The following is an 18548-nucleotide window of genomic DNA, read 5'->3' on the forward strand; positions in this document are numbered from 1 at the left end:
CCACCTCGGCGGGCTCGAGGAACGCTCCAGGGAGATCCCTGTCGTCCGGACCCAAACTGAGTCGCGTCGACCCGAGGCCACGGCTCCATGTTGTTTCCCACAACACATATACTAAAATGTAATGAATTTTTGGTTCTAATGTGTCTCAAGAGGAAAAAATATAAGAAAGAATGTAGGAAGTAAAAGCATCAATAATTATTTATTATATTTTAATTTTAATTTTATTATGATATTTTTAGATTATCGAGTTCATAAGTACATTCGATAATTCCTTTTAACTTAAACATCGAAAAGATCGAGTACACTCGATTAAAAAAATATATCTCAAAAATATTAAATTTAAGAAAGCAAAATTGAAGTCATTACTTATAATTTTCTATTTATTTTTATTTTTCTTTTCCCTTATAATAAGCACTAATATGCATTTTGGTTGGCTTAAGTCAAAGCAATCAATCATGATGTCATTACTTCCCTATCATGGAAATGAAAAGGGGGTGAAGGAACCTCCAATTAAACCCTATTGATGCTTTAATTTGGGCAATATATTTGATGGCTCAATAACAACTTGATAGGAACCTTTCACCAGAATTAAGTGACTTGTGAGAGAAGATAGATGCTTCAATGAAAGATCATCAGAGAACACCAACTCCCAATTTGAGAGTGCCTACTTTAACATCTTGTCATTTTCTTCCTATATCATGATGGTGTGGATTGGAATCTCATGGCCAAAAATGCATGTCCATGTCATGTCACATTAAAGCACAAAGATCCATATTAATTACATCATTTACCAACCCATGCATTTTGGTCTCCATTCACATGACCCCATGCTACCATCCACATGTCCTTTATGAGGTCCCAAATCTATGACTAGGCCATGAAAGAACCATCATAGTGAGGCATGGATGTTCATGTTGTGCAATAGTAATTCCAATTTTATGTAGTTGATGCTCATACATATCAGTGCTTCTAATTAGTTATTTAAATTTCCGTCAAATCAAATTTATTTTATAAATATTTTGTTATTATTATATTATATAGATAGAATGTTCATCGTATTACAATACGTTGAATCTCTCACTAACTTGAGTGTCGAAATGATCGTAAGACATTCACGAGTCATCGTAAATAACGATTCAATTTATCGATACTTTCGAGTCGAGAGATTAAATCAGTTCGATTGTCGAAATGATCGTAAGGATTCAATTTCTCGATACTTCGGAGTCAGATTAAATCAGTTCGATTCTATATAGATCGATGATCAATTCAGACACTAATCAACACATGATCGATAACACACACTCCGATCACATTCTCCACACACACACACACACACACACACACATACGTGACTTAAGCTTCAATCATGCATCTAAACCTAAACAACCTCTTCCGCCTCCGGCTTTCTCGGATCGAAAACTGCCTTCAAGGTGTTCGACATAAGGCATCGTGAATGTCCTCCTCCACCAGACCTCAAAAGCTCCCCGAAGATTAGGGCAGTCGTCGCCGACCTTCAAGAAGCTCCTCAACCAGGACAGCAGAACGCTCTGCTGCTCCTCCAAGGGAAGCGTCGTAATCGTTCGGTCAATTCCTTCTTCCACGGCGTGCCGGTCGAACGACCGGCTGCTACCGCGCCGCAACCAGCCATAGTCATCGATCAGTGGCTGCAACCAAACACGTAGCAGCAGCTTGCGGGTCTCCTTCGGAGGAAGCATCTCCCGGTTCCCGATGGCGACGAAGAGCCTGGAGGTCACGCAGCTCACCTGGTGACGCGCCATGGTTGGCAGCTTCGAGTGCAGCTCTGCGAGCTCATCTTGACTCGCCCATATCGACGCGAACTCATCTGCTGCATGCCTGACTGCTAAAATCTCAACCAACCAGAGGAGATTATCTACCTCGAGAGATATCCGCCGCACCACTCGATCTCTGCTTCCCAAAGGCTCATGCGAAAACCCAGGCTCGGATGCACATCTGAACAGATTCAACAGTGACTCCAAGCAATGCCGGCATGAACCGTACAAAGTTTCAGTGCAGATGCCGACAGATCCATCACGATCACTTTCCTTCAGAAGATTCAACACCAGGGATTTCATCTCGCGCCGGCCGCGATCCTCACTGCTTCCGAGGACGAGATCCATTATTTGGGCGAGCGTATCGGTCGGTGGGTTGGATGGATCAGAAGCTACTCTGTTTAGTATTGGACCGACGCCATAACTATCATCCCTAAGGTGTCGGACTGATGAGATCACGTTTTGTTCTTCTTCTTCTTCCACCCAAGGCACTGCTTCCAGGTAATCCAGGCACGACTCGATGCATGCATGGAAGCCAAGTGATTCAGCAACCTGTAAAACGAGTTCTGGGATCTCAGGAACAATCATAGTTGCAGAACGAGAACGAACAGGATGAAGAACTCACAAGCAAGAGGTATGTAATGAATGGCATCATACGTTACGTACCTTCAGAATTCGAAGGACGCGTGAAAGGCTTCGCTTGATCAATCTGCATTTGATTTCTTTACAGTACATAAATCCCACGACCTCGAGGAAGATCTCAACGTCTTCGCAGTCTGCTATTTCGACTTGTGATGCGGGAGACAGCCTCGAGAGCTTATCTGCAAAGAAGCTGCTATGCTCTGCGAGAATGTTCCTGTGAACACTCATCCTCATGGAGGAACCTTCCTTTCCATGCAGAGTAACTTTCATGTCGCTGGTCTCTGGCCGACCGAAGGAAGCGTATATCTTACGTTGCTTAGTCTCGATGCTCTGCATTTGTGGTCGATCGACGGAGTTCGAGGAGATCGAAGCGGCGGTTGCAGAGTTAAGATGGCTGTGGTCATCATCGGCAAGCTTAGACGTCAGCGGAGCCGAGACTAATCTTTTGTCCACGGGAGGCAGTGACGATCTCTGAATCGACGAGGCCTTGGAGCGCGGCGGAGAAGCTGTTTTCCTCTTGTCTTGATGGTTTCGGTTCTTGAGGTTCTTCTCGATGGCTGCAGGGGAGGGGCAACACCAGAACCCTTCCGGGGTTACCGCAATAGGAACAGTTTTGATCCTCGTGTGACCCTGTTGAAGCCTTCGAACTGTGAAATCTGCCATTTCTGATGCTTGCTACGTTCTTCAGGAAACAAAGCTCAATCTTGCAGGTCCCAACAAGAATCCTTCTTCTCAACTTTCCTAGGAAGAACACTGGCCCGGAGCTTCAGAGACAAAGCACGTCGAAGCATAGGAAAGAAGAATCCAAGAAAATGACAGACAGCGAAAGAGAGAGCATCAACAGCGCCATAGAGATCCACTTACCTCAACTCCTCTCCGTCTCCTCCAGGGGACTCTGATGATCCGGAACCGAGGTCCAATGCTGAGTGCGAATGGAGACAACAGGGGATGGATGGAATCAGGAGACAGAAATGATGGCTTCCTCAAATCATTCTTCAGATCCAAGGCGTGAAAAAGACGACACCTTTAGCTTTAGCGAATGCGGGTGTCGATGCTTTCCCCCTCGGAGATGTTTCCGAGCCATCATCTTCCGGCATCAGACATGCACACTTTTGTTCATGGCATGCCAAAGGAGCTGCACTCACCTGCTTCATCAGTCTTGTGACCCTACTCATGCAGCTCGCTTGAAATGTACTCATCGTTCAGCAGTATCCCCAGCCCTCTCATCTCAATCCATGGAGCTCCTTAGACCCCCAAATTAAAGGTGAGCAAGAGGGAACAGGTGGGGTTTATCATGAGTAATTAATTCTTTTTTTTCTTTCTCTTTTGATTCAAATCTGAAATTTCGTGGCATGAGGAGAACGAAAGCAGCCATCATCATCAGCCCCAGGTGGAACCTTCTACCTTTAAATAAAGCTCATGTCTTTGTGCTGCATGTTACTGGAATCATACACGACTTCTCTGGTTTCTGCAGGAGAGAGACAAAGACTGCTGTGGCAGAGGAACTGAACACAACAAGACCACAATGTGACAGATTTGGTACCCACAACCAAATACTGCCTTCTCCTTTGGGCTTAACTGACACCATCAATGCTTTGCTGGTAATGGAGCTTGCAGATGCCTCAAAGAAGAAGACGAAGAAGGACCCATGTTTGCTCCATCATGTGGCTGAGCAAAAGAGCTAACTTATATCACCTCTTGTTCGATCAAAATCAAGAATTTTTTTTTCTCATGATAAGTTTTCCTTACGCAAATGGCTTCTATTTAGAGAGAGAGAGAGAGTTTATGCAGGCAGACTCTGTTCTTTCGCCATGATTGGGGGTACGGTGCAACCCCATGCACTATATCGAGGAATAAGATGGGAGAGAAGGAGGACGAAGGCAACCTGCAGACGGAGTCACGCCCTACGCCAATCTATTAAGGCTTATTATAATTTACTAGCGAGAAAGCTCAACAGTTCCATTGTCGTCTAGTCCGGTTAGGATACCTGGCTTTCACCCAGGCGACCCGGGTTCAAATCCCGGCAATGGAAACTTTTAGTAGTTGTATCTTATTTTATTTTATGTTATTATATATATATATATATATATATATAGTATTTTGTTTTCAGTTGTATGTTAGCAAGTTTTCTATAGTAGCATAAATACCATTATTTCAATAAGTCAAAAATCCATTAAAAATCTTCTTTCTTCGTTAAAAATAATTATATTTCTTTGGAGAATATTAATTTTATTTCTTTTGCTTTTTAGTCTCGTCTTAAGTATCTATTCCCCTCCTATTTTTGGTTTTTGTTTAAATATGGTGTGTGTTTTCATACATACAAAGAGTTAAGTTAGGTTTCTCTCATTCTAAGATAGCTAATCTTAGGTTATCTTCACAAGCATTTACATACGTGATATTGTTATTATTTTCGGTCTATCGATGCTCGACAAGAGATGAAAGAGCTTTTAAAGAATATGCTTGCGGATATTTGGCACTTGCAAATGCATATTAACTTGAATCATTAGCGAGAATAAGGATATGAGATACAAACATCTTCTGTCCTTGGACTAGCTTAGGATATGAGACTAGAGAATATGATATGCAGGCAAGGCATTCTTTCACATTCAAGAAAATTTCTCTCATCTAAGTTCCTAATACTTAATTATCTCTTCTTTTTCGGAGAGAACAGTACTCAAAGATCTCTTCTCTTTCAGATATGACAATCCCCAGAAAAACAAACCAGGTAAAATCAATTTCGTCAAGTCGAGCCGAGGTTACAATCGAATATGACGGACCGTAAAGTATGCTCAGATCTTCTATGCTCACAGCATTTTCAACATTCCATAAATTACATGGACTTATCCAACAAAGAGGACTATTAAATACAGTTTAGTAAGAATTGTATGGGTCTTGAGAATATTATTCTCCATTCTCTACAAGCTAGAATAGCTTAGATCACATCACCAGGAAGCAACATGCCACAAGTTGAAGAGAGATGATGAGGCAGTCAGAAACCAAGATAAGAATGCCATCGAAGTTGATAGCTGGTATCGTCCACAAAATTTTGGAGGGCAGTAGCTTCCATCAAGGTGGAAGAGAAGATCTATAACACCAGCAGATGCACAAGCAGCCGCAAGCGACAGTATCGACAGTACCTGACATTATGCATGGTGTATGATCAATAAAAGCAAATGAGGACTTGGAGCAAAGTGCAGTATTAGATTACAGATACATGCCATATCTCCAACAACAACGATCACCATTAGTCCAGGAAGTCGTAGAGAGCAACCAACAAAAATACAGTACACATCTACCATCGCCAGCGTACAGCTCCAAGGAATTACCAATCCCATTATTGTGACTAGAAAGCTGTTAAGTGGAAAACACAAGTGAAATTGACTCATAATTTACAGTATTATGAAGATAAAAGAGATTGTTCATCTTCCAGTAAAATTACAGGGCAAGCCCGGTACACAATTCTCCTACCAATGCAAGCACTAAAAAGGATTAACGTCTATCATCTAGTACAAAATCCAGTGATGCATGCAAAGAAGTAGTTTGTAAACCATATAGTTACAGGAACTGTTCATGCAAAAGAAAGAAGACTCTAATGTTGATTGTTGTATTTGTCTTACAAGGTCATGAACTATAATAGAATTGGCAAGAAAATGATAGGAAACTTATCAAAGAATGACTGACAAAGAACGAGTGACAAATTCTTCGCTCCTGTTTTCTTTTTTACAATTTTGTGTCTTGATTGCTTTGCCCATGTTTTTGCAACTTGGTCACTAGCTTCTTCACCGTTGTTACCAATTTCAAATAATTTTGAAGTGGCGGTCCATGTCAACTTTAAACTTTCAAATAGATGAATCTGCAAATTGTTAATTAGCTACTGACAAGTGCCTAAGACTAAAAGACCGATCAGGTAACTAAAGATGAGCACCATGGTTGTGGCAGCTTACTGCCAATATTTCTGGAGGATAACCCTTTGGAGATTCTCTTCTTAGATCAAAAAATGAAACACAGGTTTTTTGCATAACTAGACTGAGAAAATTTACATCATAGCATATTTACTATCAGAAGTAAGAAATGGAATATATGCCATCTTATAGTTTACATGCTTGCGTTAGTGCCTCTAGTATTAGAGTCCTTTTTGCCTTAGGATTACTTTATTCTCTTCAATATAAAGAAACCCTTTCCGACACCTCAAAGTGAAACTCTAGAGAATCACGAACAAAATTTAGAGTGGCATATATGCCAGATGACATAAAATAACTCTTAAAACTTGAACGTCAATGATACTGATTCTTCTATATATATATATATATATATATATATATATATATATATATATATACATGAGAAATCAAATTGCTTTCAACATCATTCTTATATTAATTCCAAGAAGAGTTAAATATTAGGAGATGTATAAAAGACAATGACTCAAGTTAAGATTACAGTGGCAGGGATAATCTAATCTGTAAGTTGAGAGCCACAACCAGTAAGCTTACTGGGAGAATTGGAACCAACCAAACAGCATTAAAAAATTATCTACAGGTTTATAAGTCATCTAATGAGTTCCACTTGCACATTCTTTATGTCTTTACACCTATAAATCATCATGATCACTGGCATTAGACATGTGAACTTGTATAGTGAGATTGCCAGCATCAAAACCAACAACGACAGGGTATTTTCGACATGTTGAGCTACCATCTTATCCAAACTTAACTATGGTTGGAAAGACCAAAGGAATATATCATGGTAGGGTCAATCATCAAGAATGCAAATAGGTGAACATGGAGGGGCAACAACAACTAATTAGACAGACTTTGAGGGTCCCAAACAGAACAAGAAAATACAAAGGATCAGATGATATCCAAACTGACGATTAACGCCCAAACAATGAAATTAAATCACTAAACAACAAAAGGGGGATAAAGTAACGATTTTTATGATACAAACGGAGTAAAATTTTGAATTTTTATGCATATAAATAGAACAAATTAAGGCACAAAGACACGAAGTTCGCCGGATTTGGATGGTATAGCAGGGGAAGGGAAAATACCAGAAAGCGGTGTAGCTATAGAACTCGACGCCGACGGACATGAAGAGGAGGGAGGCGGAGGAGAAGAGAGCCTGCCCCAGCCTTAAGGACAAGCTGGAGGTGGTACCGACGGACCCCGGAGTCTCATCCATCGGACGGAGGAGAGGAGCTCAAGCGCATCAGATGGATGGCCCCGATTGCCTTCGCCGGCGCCAACATTCATCTTACCCTACCCTACCCTCCCCCTCCCCCTCCCCCTCCCCCTCCTCCTCTTCCCACAAACCTTCCGTCTTATTTCAGTTCCACTCCCCGAATAGAATCAGATCACAAAGATGGAGGTGGGAGGGAGGCGACGCTCGCTTTGGATGAGCGGAGGTGCCGAGGCTTTTCTCCTTATTTTCCTTCGCTAGTAATGCAGTACACGGCGACGTGGCATTTTGTCGTACGTCGTAGTTGGGAGGCGCGACCGCGGGCTGATCAGGCGGCGAAACGTCATCTGATGATCCGATCTCGTCCGTCCAATTAATAGATTCCTTATCTCAAATTGAGGAATTTGTTTCGATTTCTTCCTTCATTTTCAACCCCACGTTCGATACCTCACGTCACGTGGCATTCATCTGCATCTGCCTGGCGGGGCCCACCCCCACCAAGTGGGCGCGTCCTCTTTGGTAATCGAGCCCCCTCTTCCGGAGCCCGGCAAAGACCACGTGGGTCCCACATCCACCACGATCCGACGTGTCGTGACGCCCACCGCCAGCTGACCAGGGTGGACCACCGTCAGCTCGAGCCACCAGTTCGCGACGCTTCCGGCACAGCGCGGGGCCCATCTCGGACCCACCGCTGGTTCCGGTCGTGAGTGTGGTGGAAACGAACGGGTGGGGGGAAAAGGTGAGAGTCCTGCGTCCCCCCCCCCCCCCCCCCCGTTGCCCACTTTCTATGGTCAGGGAACGTTCGATCAGAAGCATGTGATCCCATAGCAACGGCCAGCAACAATCCACGTCGCAACAGCGGTCGAAGGACGAACTGTTGCAGCAAAGAGTTGGCTGAGAGCAGTACAGTTTAGATAGAATCAATCTTTCAGGCAAAAGAGCTATTTTTATGACTTGAATTCACTTAGGTAGCACACAGGAGTAACTATATCAATGCCTATCTAGAACAAGAAAACCTTCTCAGCTCAACATATTTAATGCTTTAAGTGGAGTCTTCAGGTCTTGTAATAGAGATTATTCCCACATTAATGTCTGTATCACAAATTACTCATCAATGCTTGAGTAGAAGGAACATGAAGTCTTACCACATCAAGAACAGAATGTGTGAACAAATAAATACATAGGCCACCAGTGGCTCCAACTCACACTCAAACACACAATAGTGTTGTTCTTGGAGCCCTGGCGAGAGTGGGAACCTAAAGGAAATGCAGGAATAGGTGCCAGATAGGATAAACCAGGAGAAGAATGATGCCTATGCTGTTTGAAACGCCATGGCTTTTTGTGAATGAGTTCCTGAAGCCACCCGATGCTTGGATGTGCTCATGAAGCAGGTAACAGCCGATAGCCAGACATGTGATAACACCAATGAGACTGTCTCTTACTGTGGAAGCAAAGAATCCAGGAGAAACCACCAGGAGGAGGATTAGTGCTCCGGGCATCTCCAACCAGTCTGCAAAGTCACATGCAAGACAGAAGGCAAGCTTAGAGTTTACTCATGTTCATGGGAAAATGCAATACCCTGGACATTTAAGTTCCTATACCGATAAATTCACATTCAGGCAATTAGCAGCCGATATAATTTTCAGTGTACACAGACAAGAACATCGTACGGTACCTTGATGAAAGTGTGCTGTTGTATAAATTAAGCATGCAATTCTGTGAAAAATTCCTTTTTCATAGCAATTAATGGCAAAGCCACCTATTCTCATATTGGTTGTTAAATTGTGATGTTTACTGTTCTTGGCACATACAATGTCGTGCAAGCAGATACCAGAAAAAGGTAAAAGACACCAATCCAAATAATAATCACACCATGGTGTAATACTTTGCAATTGAAAACCAAAATAAGAAGTTTGATAACTTTAGAGCTAAGGAAAGCATGATGAAGAAAAGGGTCAGATAGATACGTTTGTGTATCTGTCAAACTCTTATGCAGGATCATTTTTCGAAGAAACAAGCAGCTAGAATTTATAATGGATTTGCTGAAATGAATTATCAAGGATTTGTTGAAAAGAGTAGATCTGCTTAATTCCTGGTAGGTAAATAAGGGTAATTGAGCAATTTTACTGATATGAAATTTAAAGTGTAAACTATTTTACCACTGCAGATATGTAGTATCGTGCCATTAGCATCATTTATCGGAATTACAAGTTAAGAGATGTCAAACACTATCTCTGGAGCATATTCAAAAGATTGCATTTAATAGATATACCACATCTTCTCAGTTGACATTAGGAACATGATGAAGCAAGCTAGATTATATTGGATGAAGTACCAGGGAAGTGCCGAGGAAAGAAAAGGCGCAGAATGACAGCAATCGATGCAACCCATTTACCAAATTCCCCTCTGCAATTCATTACAAAGACATTTAAACACACATCATGGAGAAGAGAAACTAGAAATTGCCATAACAACAACCTAAAACCTTTTCTACATGTCTGGATAAGATAAAATGTATTCAAGTCCCTTTTGATCCAAGAAAAATTAAGAAAACAAGATGTCCAAGTCATCTGATACAACAATTTTTTTTGCCTAAAGTTCTGAGTTGAGCTATATAAATTAGCAAAATTTTCACCAGTAATGCTAGCTACTGATTTGATTCCTTATATTCTCCCCAGCAGTTTATTATGGACTGTCATACATATTAACAATTCAGATATGTGGATCCTCCAAACTACCTAAACATCATAAGGGGAAACCCAAATTTTTGTGCTATCTACCATTTAGTAATGATGGCACAAGGACACCATCCTGTCAAGATTATTGGTTGGTCCAACGAATATTTACCTTCATAATCTGGTACTTCCAGACAATAACACAGAGGAAGTAATCACCTTAGCAAAGAAAACAACACAGATGGCAAGCTCAAGAAGATGTATGGAATTAGAAGTGAAGTCAACATGTTTGTTCTCCAGTTAGTTCGATCCAGTATCAACAGATATCTACAGAAAGAACAAAAAATGAAAGGTGATTTAAGCTAAATGCATCATTAGTTAGAAGTCATATTGCAAAACTTCCAGAACTCAGAATAGATCATGCAGTTTGCAATAACAGTGGCAATCACATGACATCATGGTGAATAAACAAAGTTGCTGAGAGAATTACATAATTCACTGACATAAGTTCCATGATAAAGGATCAAACAAATAAAGTTCCCAGAGCAGGAAGGGGGGCTAATCACAGATTAAACATAACAAATTATGAAGATTTTATTTCATCGATGATACTATTGTGTTGGTGTCCTGGGTTTACAGTAAATGATTCAATTGTAGCTATGATTGGATAGCATCTTATTTATTTATTCTTTATTTCGATATAGTGATTGACTTCAATATAAATAAGAGGACAAAATTTACTTGGTATTTGAGGCTGCCGCCATCTTTTTACCTGGTAAGATATGATATGGTATCAAATGAAGAATGCTTAGCCCACATGAAAAGGTTTAATTACTTTTACCACAAGAAAGGAACCAAACTTTGAATGGCCGCCAGATTTAGAATCAAATAAATTCGTCAAAGTAAAATGTTCTTATGCGTACTATAAGACTTCTAATCTGGCGATTCTGGGAGAGGAATAGGTCGAATTCAGCACGGGCTCGAAGATCTACCGATTTAAAATGCGGAAAAACTGAAACTTTTCGTTTCATCATCCATCAAAAGGGCCCGCGATCGCAAAGGACAAAAAATAGATCATAATGCTCCGAATCAGAATCAAATACCACAAAAGCAACTGTAAACCCACAAAAAGCCAAGAGAATAAAAGAGAGCCGAGACCAGCGGGCAGGACGCGGATAAATCACCGATAGAAATCGATCACACAAAAGGAGGAAGAGGGTTTGGGGAAAGTAAAGAAACGAAATCGAGGAGTCCCGACATGGCGGCGAAGGTAGCGAGGAGCTTGAAGAAGGTGGTGCCGGAACCCAACCCGCCAACGACCATGAGGGCGTGGTCGGCGAGCTTCCTGGCGGCCACGCCGAGCTCCTGCAGATCCGACCGGATCAGGTCGTCGCCGCCGCCGCCGCCGACAGAAGCGTAGTCATCAGTCTTCATCCTGAGATACCCGCTCCTCATCTCCTCCGCCATCTCTGCTGCACTCTTCTTGGAGAACGGCTCCAAGTGGACACCGGCGGGAGATTTAAAGCCGGTCGAGGACACGGAGGCGATCGGATCGAAAGACATGGGGCCCGCGTCGACCTGGCCCTTCAAACGTGGAAGTCGGAACCTATCGACTCATTCCTTTAGCCTTCCAGTCCTTATTGTTCTGTACCCGAAACCCACCTGCTTCTCCATTGGTTATCATTGTGGAGTCCACATAAAACCCACTGTGTTAGCAAATAGTATAGCGGGTAGCCATCGACCCAGAGATAAGATCGTATATATAAATGCCCTGTCATGTTCTTCTTGTTCCCTATCATTTTGTTTTCATGGGCTTGTCCATTTGGCAGAATGTGGCCCACAAAAGATGGCCACTTCTATTGTGGACTCACTCCATCGTTTTGGTGGACCTTCTTGTCATGTTGCCTCAATGTGTTGACCAAAAATCACTCAGTCAACTGTCATTTTAGAATGTTTACCACAGGAATTCTGTGAAGTTCTACTATCGCTCCCTACACATCATGTAATCATGGAAACCATGATAAGATTGCCTTCTCTAATAAGTTATGGCCTCCAGCTATCACTCCCTACAAGACTTGCAGAGTGATATTTGTCCTCAGCTAGTACTGTCCTCAACATGTGTGCATGGTGATTCGGTGATCCCACGTCCACATCACACATCGGTTACGTTGTCGGGTCGGCGGTGTCTTGCACCGATGGTTATACATGTACGAGTCCGCATCCCTCCGATATGGGCGGCTGGCCGCTACTGCTTGTGGCCTCTGAACGGAATCGAGCGACGTATGCATGGTCGAGCCATCCATGTAGCCCGCTCTCACAGGGAAGGAATCTTGGGCCATGACATGCCGACCCTCTTAAGTGAAAGACAAGGACGTGTCGCAAATGAATCTGACACAGATTCTCTTCCCATGCCTACGTAAATAATACGATCCGTTGTAGTCGGAATACGTGCTGGTTATGTATTACGTTAACACGTGGCACGTTATATCATTTGAGGTGAAACAAAAATAAGAAATCAAGTTGATAGAGTATATCGGGGATTCTACCACGTCGACAGACTTCGGACCACATCAATGCAAGCACAGAATCTCAAGAGGAAGATGCGGCGTTACGTCAGATGCATCACCCGAAATTTGGGACGATGGCCACTCCCCTCTCGTGGGGCTGCACGACCCAGCGTCGTCCCTACAAGAATTGTTTCAGGAAGCTCGGGACGATTTTGCATAGCACTATTCCGCACATAACGGACGACGATCACCCAATGGTACGAATTCGTCATCGATGAAGTCAGACCCTTGGGCACCAGAATAACAACGCCCCCCCTCTCATATCGATTTATGTCCGTGTGTAGGAATCTAACGGTGACAAAGACGAACGTACTTACTACAAAAACGTATCCTGATCGAGAAGTTCAATTTGATCTTACGTGGATCTCAACCTGAGGCATCGATGATCGGACCAAACCGTACGAGCCCCTTGCCTACGGTATTAGGTGCACTAACACAAATAATAGTACCCTTTTGTTTATAAAAAAACAAGCGTCTCTTACTGTTGTTTCTTCGTTAGACCACTGCTTTTCATGTCATCTCCAGTATACTTTGGTCTGTAGAAGACGCACACTGTCAAATACAACAAAATAACATTTATTTTTTATGCTTTGCTATGTAGAATTGGGAGATACATAAATCAAGCAGGCCACGTTGTCCGCACGTGCGCTCATGCGGCCGCTCGCACTGGCGGAGGCCCGCCCTTGACGGCGTGGCCCACCGTCGGGCTTCTAACCGCACCGTAGCTCTGCCGCTGCGCCACGGGCGCCCCTGCTCCGCCGCCTCTCGAGCGCAGAGACGACGGCTCCGCTTCTGCCGGTCCCTGCTCCGGCGTCTTTCCCCGCGCGGTGTCCCATTCCGACACCCGCCATACCTTGACCGAGTTGTCCAGGCTCCCGCTGTACACCACGTACCGTGGCCCACCGCAGGCTCCGTCTGCGTGGATGTCTTCCGCCTTTACCGCCAGGCATTTCACGGGCCCCTCGTGCCCCGCGAGCACCGCCAGCTTCGCGTGGGCCCCGTAGCCGCCCGCCTCCTCCCTCCGCCAGACGCACAGGGTCATGTCCGCGGACCCGCTGACCACCAGGCTCCCGGCCGCGGCGAGGCAGAGCACCGGCATCCGGTGCCCGCGGAGCCTTTCTCCGTGCGTCAGCTGGCGCCGCCAGCCTTCCCATCGCCAGTAGTTCACCACCCCGTCCGAGGAACCGCAGTACACCGCCCCCGTCGCTTCCGCCACCGCCACCGAGGTCACCGCGGCCTCATGCCGTAGCAGCGTCTGCACCAGCACGTGCCTGGTGGGTCCTCCCTTCCCCGTTTCCTCCCTCCGCCACACCTTCACCGTCCCGTCCGCCGACCCCGTGAACAAAAACCCGCCGAACCCGGTCGCCACCGCGTTGACAGCGTCGTCATGCGCCGTGATGGATTCTAGGCACTTGGAGTCCGACACCCTCCACACCTTCACCGTCTTATCCCACGACCCAGAGTATAATATCCCGGCCTCTTCGTCGAGGCTGAGACAAGAAACCGCGTCGAAATGCCGAAGCCACACGGTCTTGTGGTGCCGCCGCACCTCGACGTAGTTGGACGGGTTGATGGAGCTCTTCAAGAAGTCCTTGAGCCTTGGGAGCGTCCCCACTCTCTTGGGGACGGCCGGGATCTTCGACGAGGTCTTCCATATCCGGATCTTCCCGTCCTGGTGGCCGGTGAAGATCCTGTCACCTGCGACTATAATAGCCTTGACGAGGCCGCTGCTGGACTTGAACCCGGACATCTCTCGACGTCCTTTCCAGACGCGGATGTTCCTGCTTTCGGAGCCAGTGTAGAGCAGGTCCCCGGCGGCGGCGAGGGAGTAGACATGACCCTCCTGGCGGACGAGCGATCCGACGAGGCCAGTGGCGGCGGGGTCAGCCAGCGCCTCCTCAGACAGGAGGGGAAGGTAGGCCCACGGCGATTTGGCGAAGGGGGAGACAGCCGCGGGGCTCCACGGGGACAGTTTGTAGGGCGAAGCCCCGGTGCTGGTTGGGTTGCGGTCGGAGGAGTACCCGGGGCTGACGGCGGCGGAAGGGGCAGTGTCGCCGCCGGTGCAGAGCTCGTCCTCGGACTGGATCATGGGGTCGGCGTTGAACAGGTCGAACAGCTTGGAGCCGCGCTGCGGGCTTCCCGTGCCTCCCTTTCGATTCATCATCGTCGATCCAATAATATAAACTCCAAAGACGACTGTCGGATTAAAGAGAGGGGAGAGAATATGGAGGAAGTTTTGGTGCGAAGAAAGCCGAAAGATGAAGAGCTGTAGAAGTAAAAGAGATTGCAGCTACACCATCAATGGTCGACGACGGAGGCGGGGGGGTGTATAAATAAGACGAAGGAAGGGACGAGGCCATGCCACGTGGAGGAAGATCACTTCGGACTCACGGAAGGCGTTCGGGCGCAGTGCGACCGGCAACCCGTCAGATAGACATCTCATACAAGTGATCCGCACAGTATCTGCTACAACTTTCCTTTGACTGCTTCTGGAATACGTGTAGGCTTCAACCCGTTGACCAGTCTTTGAGAACTTACAGAGCCGTCGAATGCTTTCGCGACAAGTGGTCAACAAACGAGGCTCGAGGTTTGCCGATATGGTCAACGGTAAAAGGAAGAAGGAAACAAAGATCAAGTGGAATTCGAAGAGCTTTCGGACACGGTTGAACGTCTTTCAGTCTTCCGACACATGAATCACAATGCAGATTAAGTGGTCGGTCATTGAGTGCCATTTGGTACATGTGCATTATCCGCAACATAAAAGAATAGAGAGATTACTGTAAGAGCCACTGTAAGATCGGCACGTAAAAGAATAGAGAGACAGAGAGAGAGAGAGAGAGAGAGAGAGGACTGTGGAGGTATGATGAGAGAAGACTTATGCGTGTCAGTTTTCATGGTCGAGTTGAGTGATGGAGACCGAAACGTATTCATCTGACGCTTGAATGGAGGTGCGAAGGTGGGAGGGACTGTTACGGCAATTGTCCCCATCTCGATGATGTGTGTATGCATAAAATTCGTGGAAAATATTCACTGGATTTAACAGTGTATAAACCGCGGAAGAAGAAGAAGCAGAAGACAGTAGTCGACGATAAATGTTTGATGTCAAGCTTGGGGAGTACTCTCATGCGTAACCACGACGAGTTCTATGCGTGTTTTCACAGGATATATGCATGCTTTAAAAGACCTTTTACCGAGTGAAATAATGGAAATATCCAAGTTGGAAGTCAGAATCCTCGGCCACAATAAACGTGAAACTTGCATCTCTAACTCAAAAATGCCATCACACTGTTTGAAGGAAGCGACAGGGAAGCAATTGCAGACATGCAACCTGTCACCTTTGCGTGGAATACTGCAATGTGGATTCCTTCGTAAGCCACCTGTGCCACTGTTTGCCGGTGGTAGGTGAAGTTTAGGTCGAATGAGAGGCCACATAATGCATTTGCCGCGTGACGGCTCGAGCTCAATCATTTAGCTTCTTCCACTGCTGCAAGTAAACGGTTCCGCCCCGCCACGTACCGATTCTGTAGGTGGTAACGATACCCTCTCGAGGGTGACGGCGGTACACGACGTCGTTGCACGGTTCGGACTACGCGATCCTGATGCTGTGTCTCGGAGTGTGTGGGGATAACTTGGGGTACGTGAACGGGTGGATATGCTGCCCGCCTGTTATGACTCGAGAAATCGCATTGGGGTACACATCAAAATGTGAAGTGATTGGATAAGATCGGTAATTATTGGTGTTGGTGTAAATGACCGGTTCGGATCCGAACGACGGGAATCTTACATGGTGTCTCTCGGGGCCTTCAAGTGGTCGATTACGATGGTCCGGTCGGGATGTCCCGTCAGGAGGAAAGTGTTGGGAAATCATGGGGGGCGACATCATATGCGCAGCGGAAAAACAAGAAAAACAAAATCCCCGATTTCCAAAAGGATGTTTATCGTCGTGCGAAGATTGGTGCGCAAAAATCCGCAAAACACAAAACTGCGTATAGAGATTGTGTTACCTAGGGAGATCGTATATCCTTGTTTCCTTGCAGATCCTTAGGAGAGGGTGAAGGAGGTCAAGCGTCCTCCTCTCTAGCGGTGATCCACACAGCAGGGTTGCGACGACGCTCCTCAAGACTCCAGGCCTGCTCTGAGGTGGAGAGGAAGGGGAGAATAGGAAAGGCAAGCAAAGACTTGTTTCCTTGCAGATCCTTAGGAGAGGGTGAAGGAGGTCAAGCGTCCTCCTCTCTAGCGGTGATCCACACAGCAGGGTTGCGACGACGCTCCTCAAGACTCCAGGCCTGCTCTGAGGTGGAGAGGAAGGGGAGAATAGGAAAGGCAAGCAAAGACTCTAGCCTATGAGGCTGTGAATCCCTCCTATTTATAGAGATCCCGTGTCAAACCCTAATGGGTCCTTCCCTAGTGGGTATTAGATCTGCATCCAATAAGACAAGGGCTCCGTCGGATATCTCATATCCGAACCTCTACTCATCGCAATGCCTACCATATGTGTGTGACCCTCTAGGCCCAATATCGAGCTGGCCGTGAGTCATACCTGTCAGAACTCCTTCTAACTCAGTGAATTATTATCTCTGTAATAATTCACTCGACTCATCGACTACGGACGTACTAGGCCACTACGCCGTAGTCCCCAGACGATACAGGGGAATCCAATCCATTAGACCTGTCTGTCCTCAGTTACCATGTACCTATAGTCCCTCATCCATCTAATATCCCAGAGACCGTATATCGAGCATGGTGCTGTCAGACCCATACGGTTTCTACTCAAGTCTCGCTCTAATCGGATTCTCCCGGAGAACTCTTTCTCTCTCAACCCGAATGACCCTGGCCAGGGATTTGTCTGAGCAAGAACACATGGGATATTCCTCTCATGACGCCGAGAGTGGATGATCCTCTGTCGACACTCAATAGCCCTCGTAAGGTCGACTACCACTCCCAATGACCAACTGTACTAGATCTGGGACAGCCAAACCTATAAGTCTGGTATCAAAGAGTGGAGCACTCATACAGGACATCCTTGGTGTCTCAAGTCTAAGGACCAGATACACCACTAGGACTACGGAATCGCTGTCTGACAATAAGGCATCATCAACCATCCAGCATTCCGTAAGCGGATCAATCAGTGAACTCATTCTCCAATGAGCACCTGTACTGTATCCCTAGTGTCCCTGCACGAGCAGCTATGAGACCAGCTGCATCCATCATATGGACGGGTATACAGCACACTAGTCTATCTGGTTATCACGATGTCCCTCTCGAGTAACCTATGACTGGGATTATTTAGGATATGTGTTTAAAGGTGAATCGATCTCATTATCGTGATCTCATCACGATCCGATTCCCATTGCACAAATCCAAGGACATCACAATATATATATATATATATATGTATTTATGCAATAGTTATAAAGTGATATACGCCAAAATATAATAAGCAAAAAGATTATGTATCAAGTCACACGTGCCATCACTCACGTGATTGGCTTGTTGGGCACCTATGACTAGCAGAAAGCTCCGTCGCAGTGTCGGGGAAAAGGCGATCTCGTCTCGCACCTGCACACAGGTCGGGTCAGAAGCTCGGCCCGACCCCTCCGACGATCAAGTCAGTGATGTAGAGGAGGTTGTGGAAGAGGGAGTGCCTCTGTATGAGTTGTGTTTGCGTTTGTTTTTCTCCCTTCCCTGTTCGTTTA

At 45.5% G+C, this 18548-nt stretch overlaps 4 protein-coding genes and 1 non-coding gene across 9 annotated transcripts; 1 reads left to right on the plus strand and 4 right to left on the minus strand.

Moving 5' to 3' along the window:
- Positions 1–1218: 1218 nt before the first annotated feature.
- On the minus strand, positions 1219–3644 carry LOC135677296 (BTB/POZ domain-containing protein At3g50780-like). 3 transcript variants are annotated; one of them, XM_065189476.1, is made up of 3 exons: positions 3297–3644; positions 2457–3173; positions 1219–2342 (listed from the first exon to the last, which is right to left on the minus strand). In XM_065189476.1, exons 2-3 carry the CDS (start codon positions 3093–3095, stop codon positions 1365–1367), a joined length of 1617 nt encoding a protein of 538 aa, XP_065045548.1. In that variant the 5' UTR covers positions 3096–3173; positions 3297–3644; the 3' UTR covers positions 1219–1364. The 3 variants fall into 3 exon arrangements, with proteins under 3 accessions (XP_065045548.1, XP_065045545.1, XP_065045546.1); XM_065189473.1 differs by having other exon boundaries at positions 2457–3185; XM_065189474.1 differs by having other exon boundaries at positions 2457–3196.
- Positions 3645–4390: 746 nt separating this feature from the next.
- TRNAE-UUC (transfer RNA glutamic acid (anticodon UUC)) lies at positions 4391–4464 on the plus strand. The gene has a single exon. It is a non-coding gene; the product is annotated as a tRNA-Glu (tRNA).
- A 679-nt stretch (positions 4465–5143) lies between these two features.
- On the minus strand, positions 5144–7745 carry LOC135677297 (CASP-like protein 5C1). Its single transcript, XM_065189477.1, has 3 exons — positions 7483–7745; positions 5651–5783; positions 5144–5569 (listed from the first exon to the last, which is right to left on the minus strand). Exons 1-3 carry the CDS (start codon positions 7611–7613, stop codon positions 5375–5377), a joined length of 459 nt encoding a protein of 152 aa, XP_065045549.1. The 5' UTR covers positions 7614–7745; the 3' UTR covers positions 5144–5374.
- Positions 7746–8670: 925 nt separating this feature from the next.
- On the minus strand, positions 8671–11890 carry LOC135677298 (cold-regulated 413 plasma membrane protein 2-like). Of its 3 annotated transcripts, none has more exons than XM_065189479.1 (4): positions 11595–11890; positions 10505–10612; positions 9946–10016; positions 8671–9120 (listed from the first exon to the last, which is right to left on the minus strand). In XM_065189479.1, the coding sequence occupies exons 1-4, from the start codon at positions 11846–11848 to the stop codon at positions 8867–8869; spliced, it is 687 nt and encodes a 228-aa protein (XP_065045551.1). In that variant the 5' UTR covers positions 11849–11890; the 3' UTR covers positions 8671–8866. The 3 variants fall into 3 exon arrangements, with proteins under 3 accessions (XP_065045551.1, XP_065045550.1, XP_065045552.1); XM_065189478.1 differs by having other exon boundaries at positions 11544–11864; XM_065189480.1 differs by lacking the exon at positions 10505–10612 and having other exon boundaries at positions 11544–11863.
- Positions 11891–13412: 1522 nt separating this feature from the next.
- On the minus strand, positions 13413–15157 carry LOC135677299 (protein JINGUBANG-like). Its single transcript, XM_065189481.1, has one exon. It carries the CDS (start codon positions 15014–15016, stop codon positions 13502–13504), a length of 1515 nt encoding a protein of 504 aa, XP_065045553.1. The 5' UTR covers positions 15017–15157; the 3' UTR covers positions 13413–13501.
- Positions 15158–18548: the final 3391 nt, after the last annotated feature.

Source organism: Musa acuminata, chromosome BXJ1-6, assembly GCF_036884655.1.
Source record: "Musa acuminata AAA Group cultivar baxijiao chromosome BXJ1-6, Cavendish_Baxijiao_AAA, whole genome shotgun sequence".
NCBI classification, from domain to species: Eukaryota; Viridiplantae; Streptophyta; class Magnoliopsida; order Zingiberales; family Musaceae; genus Musa; species Musa acuminata.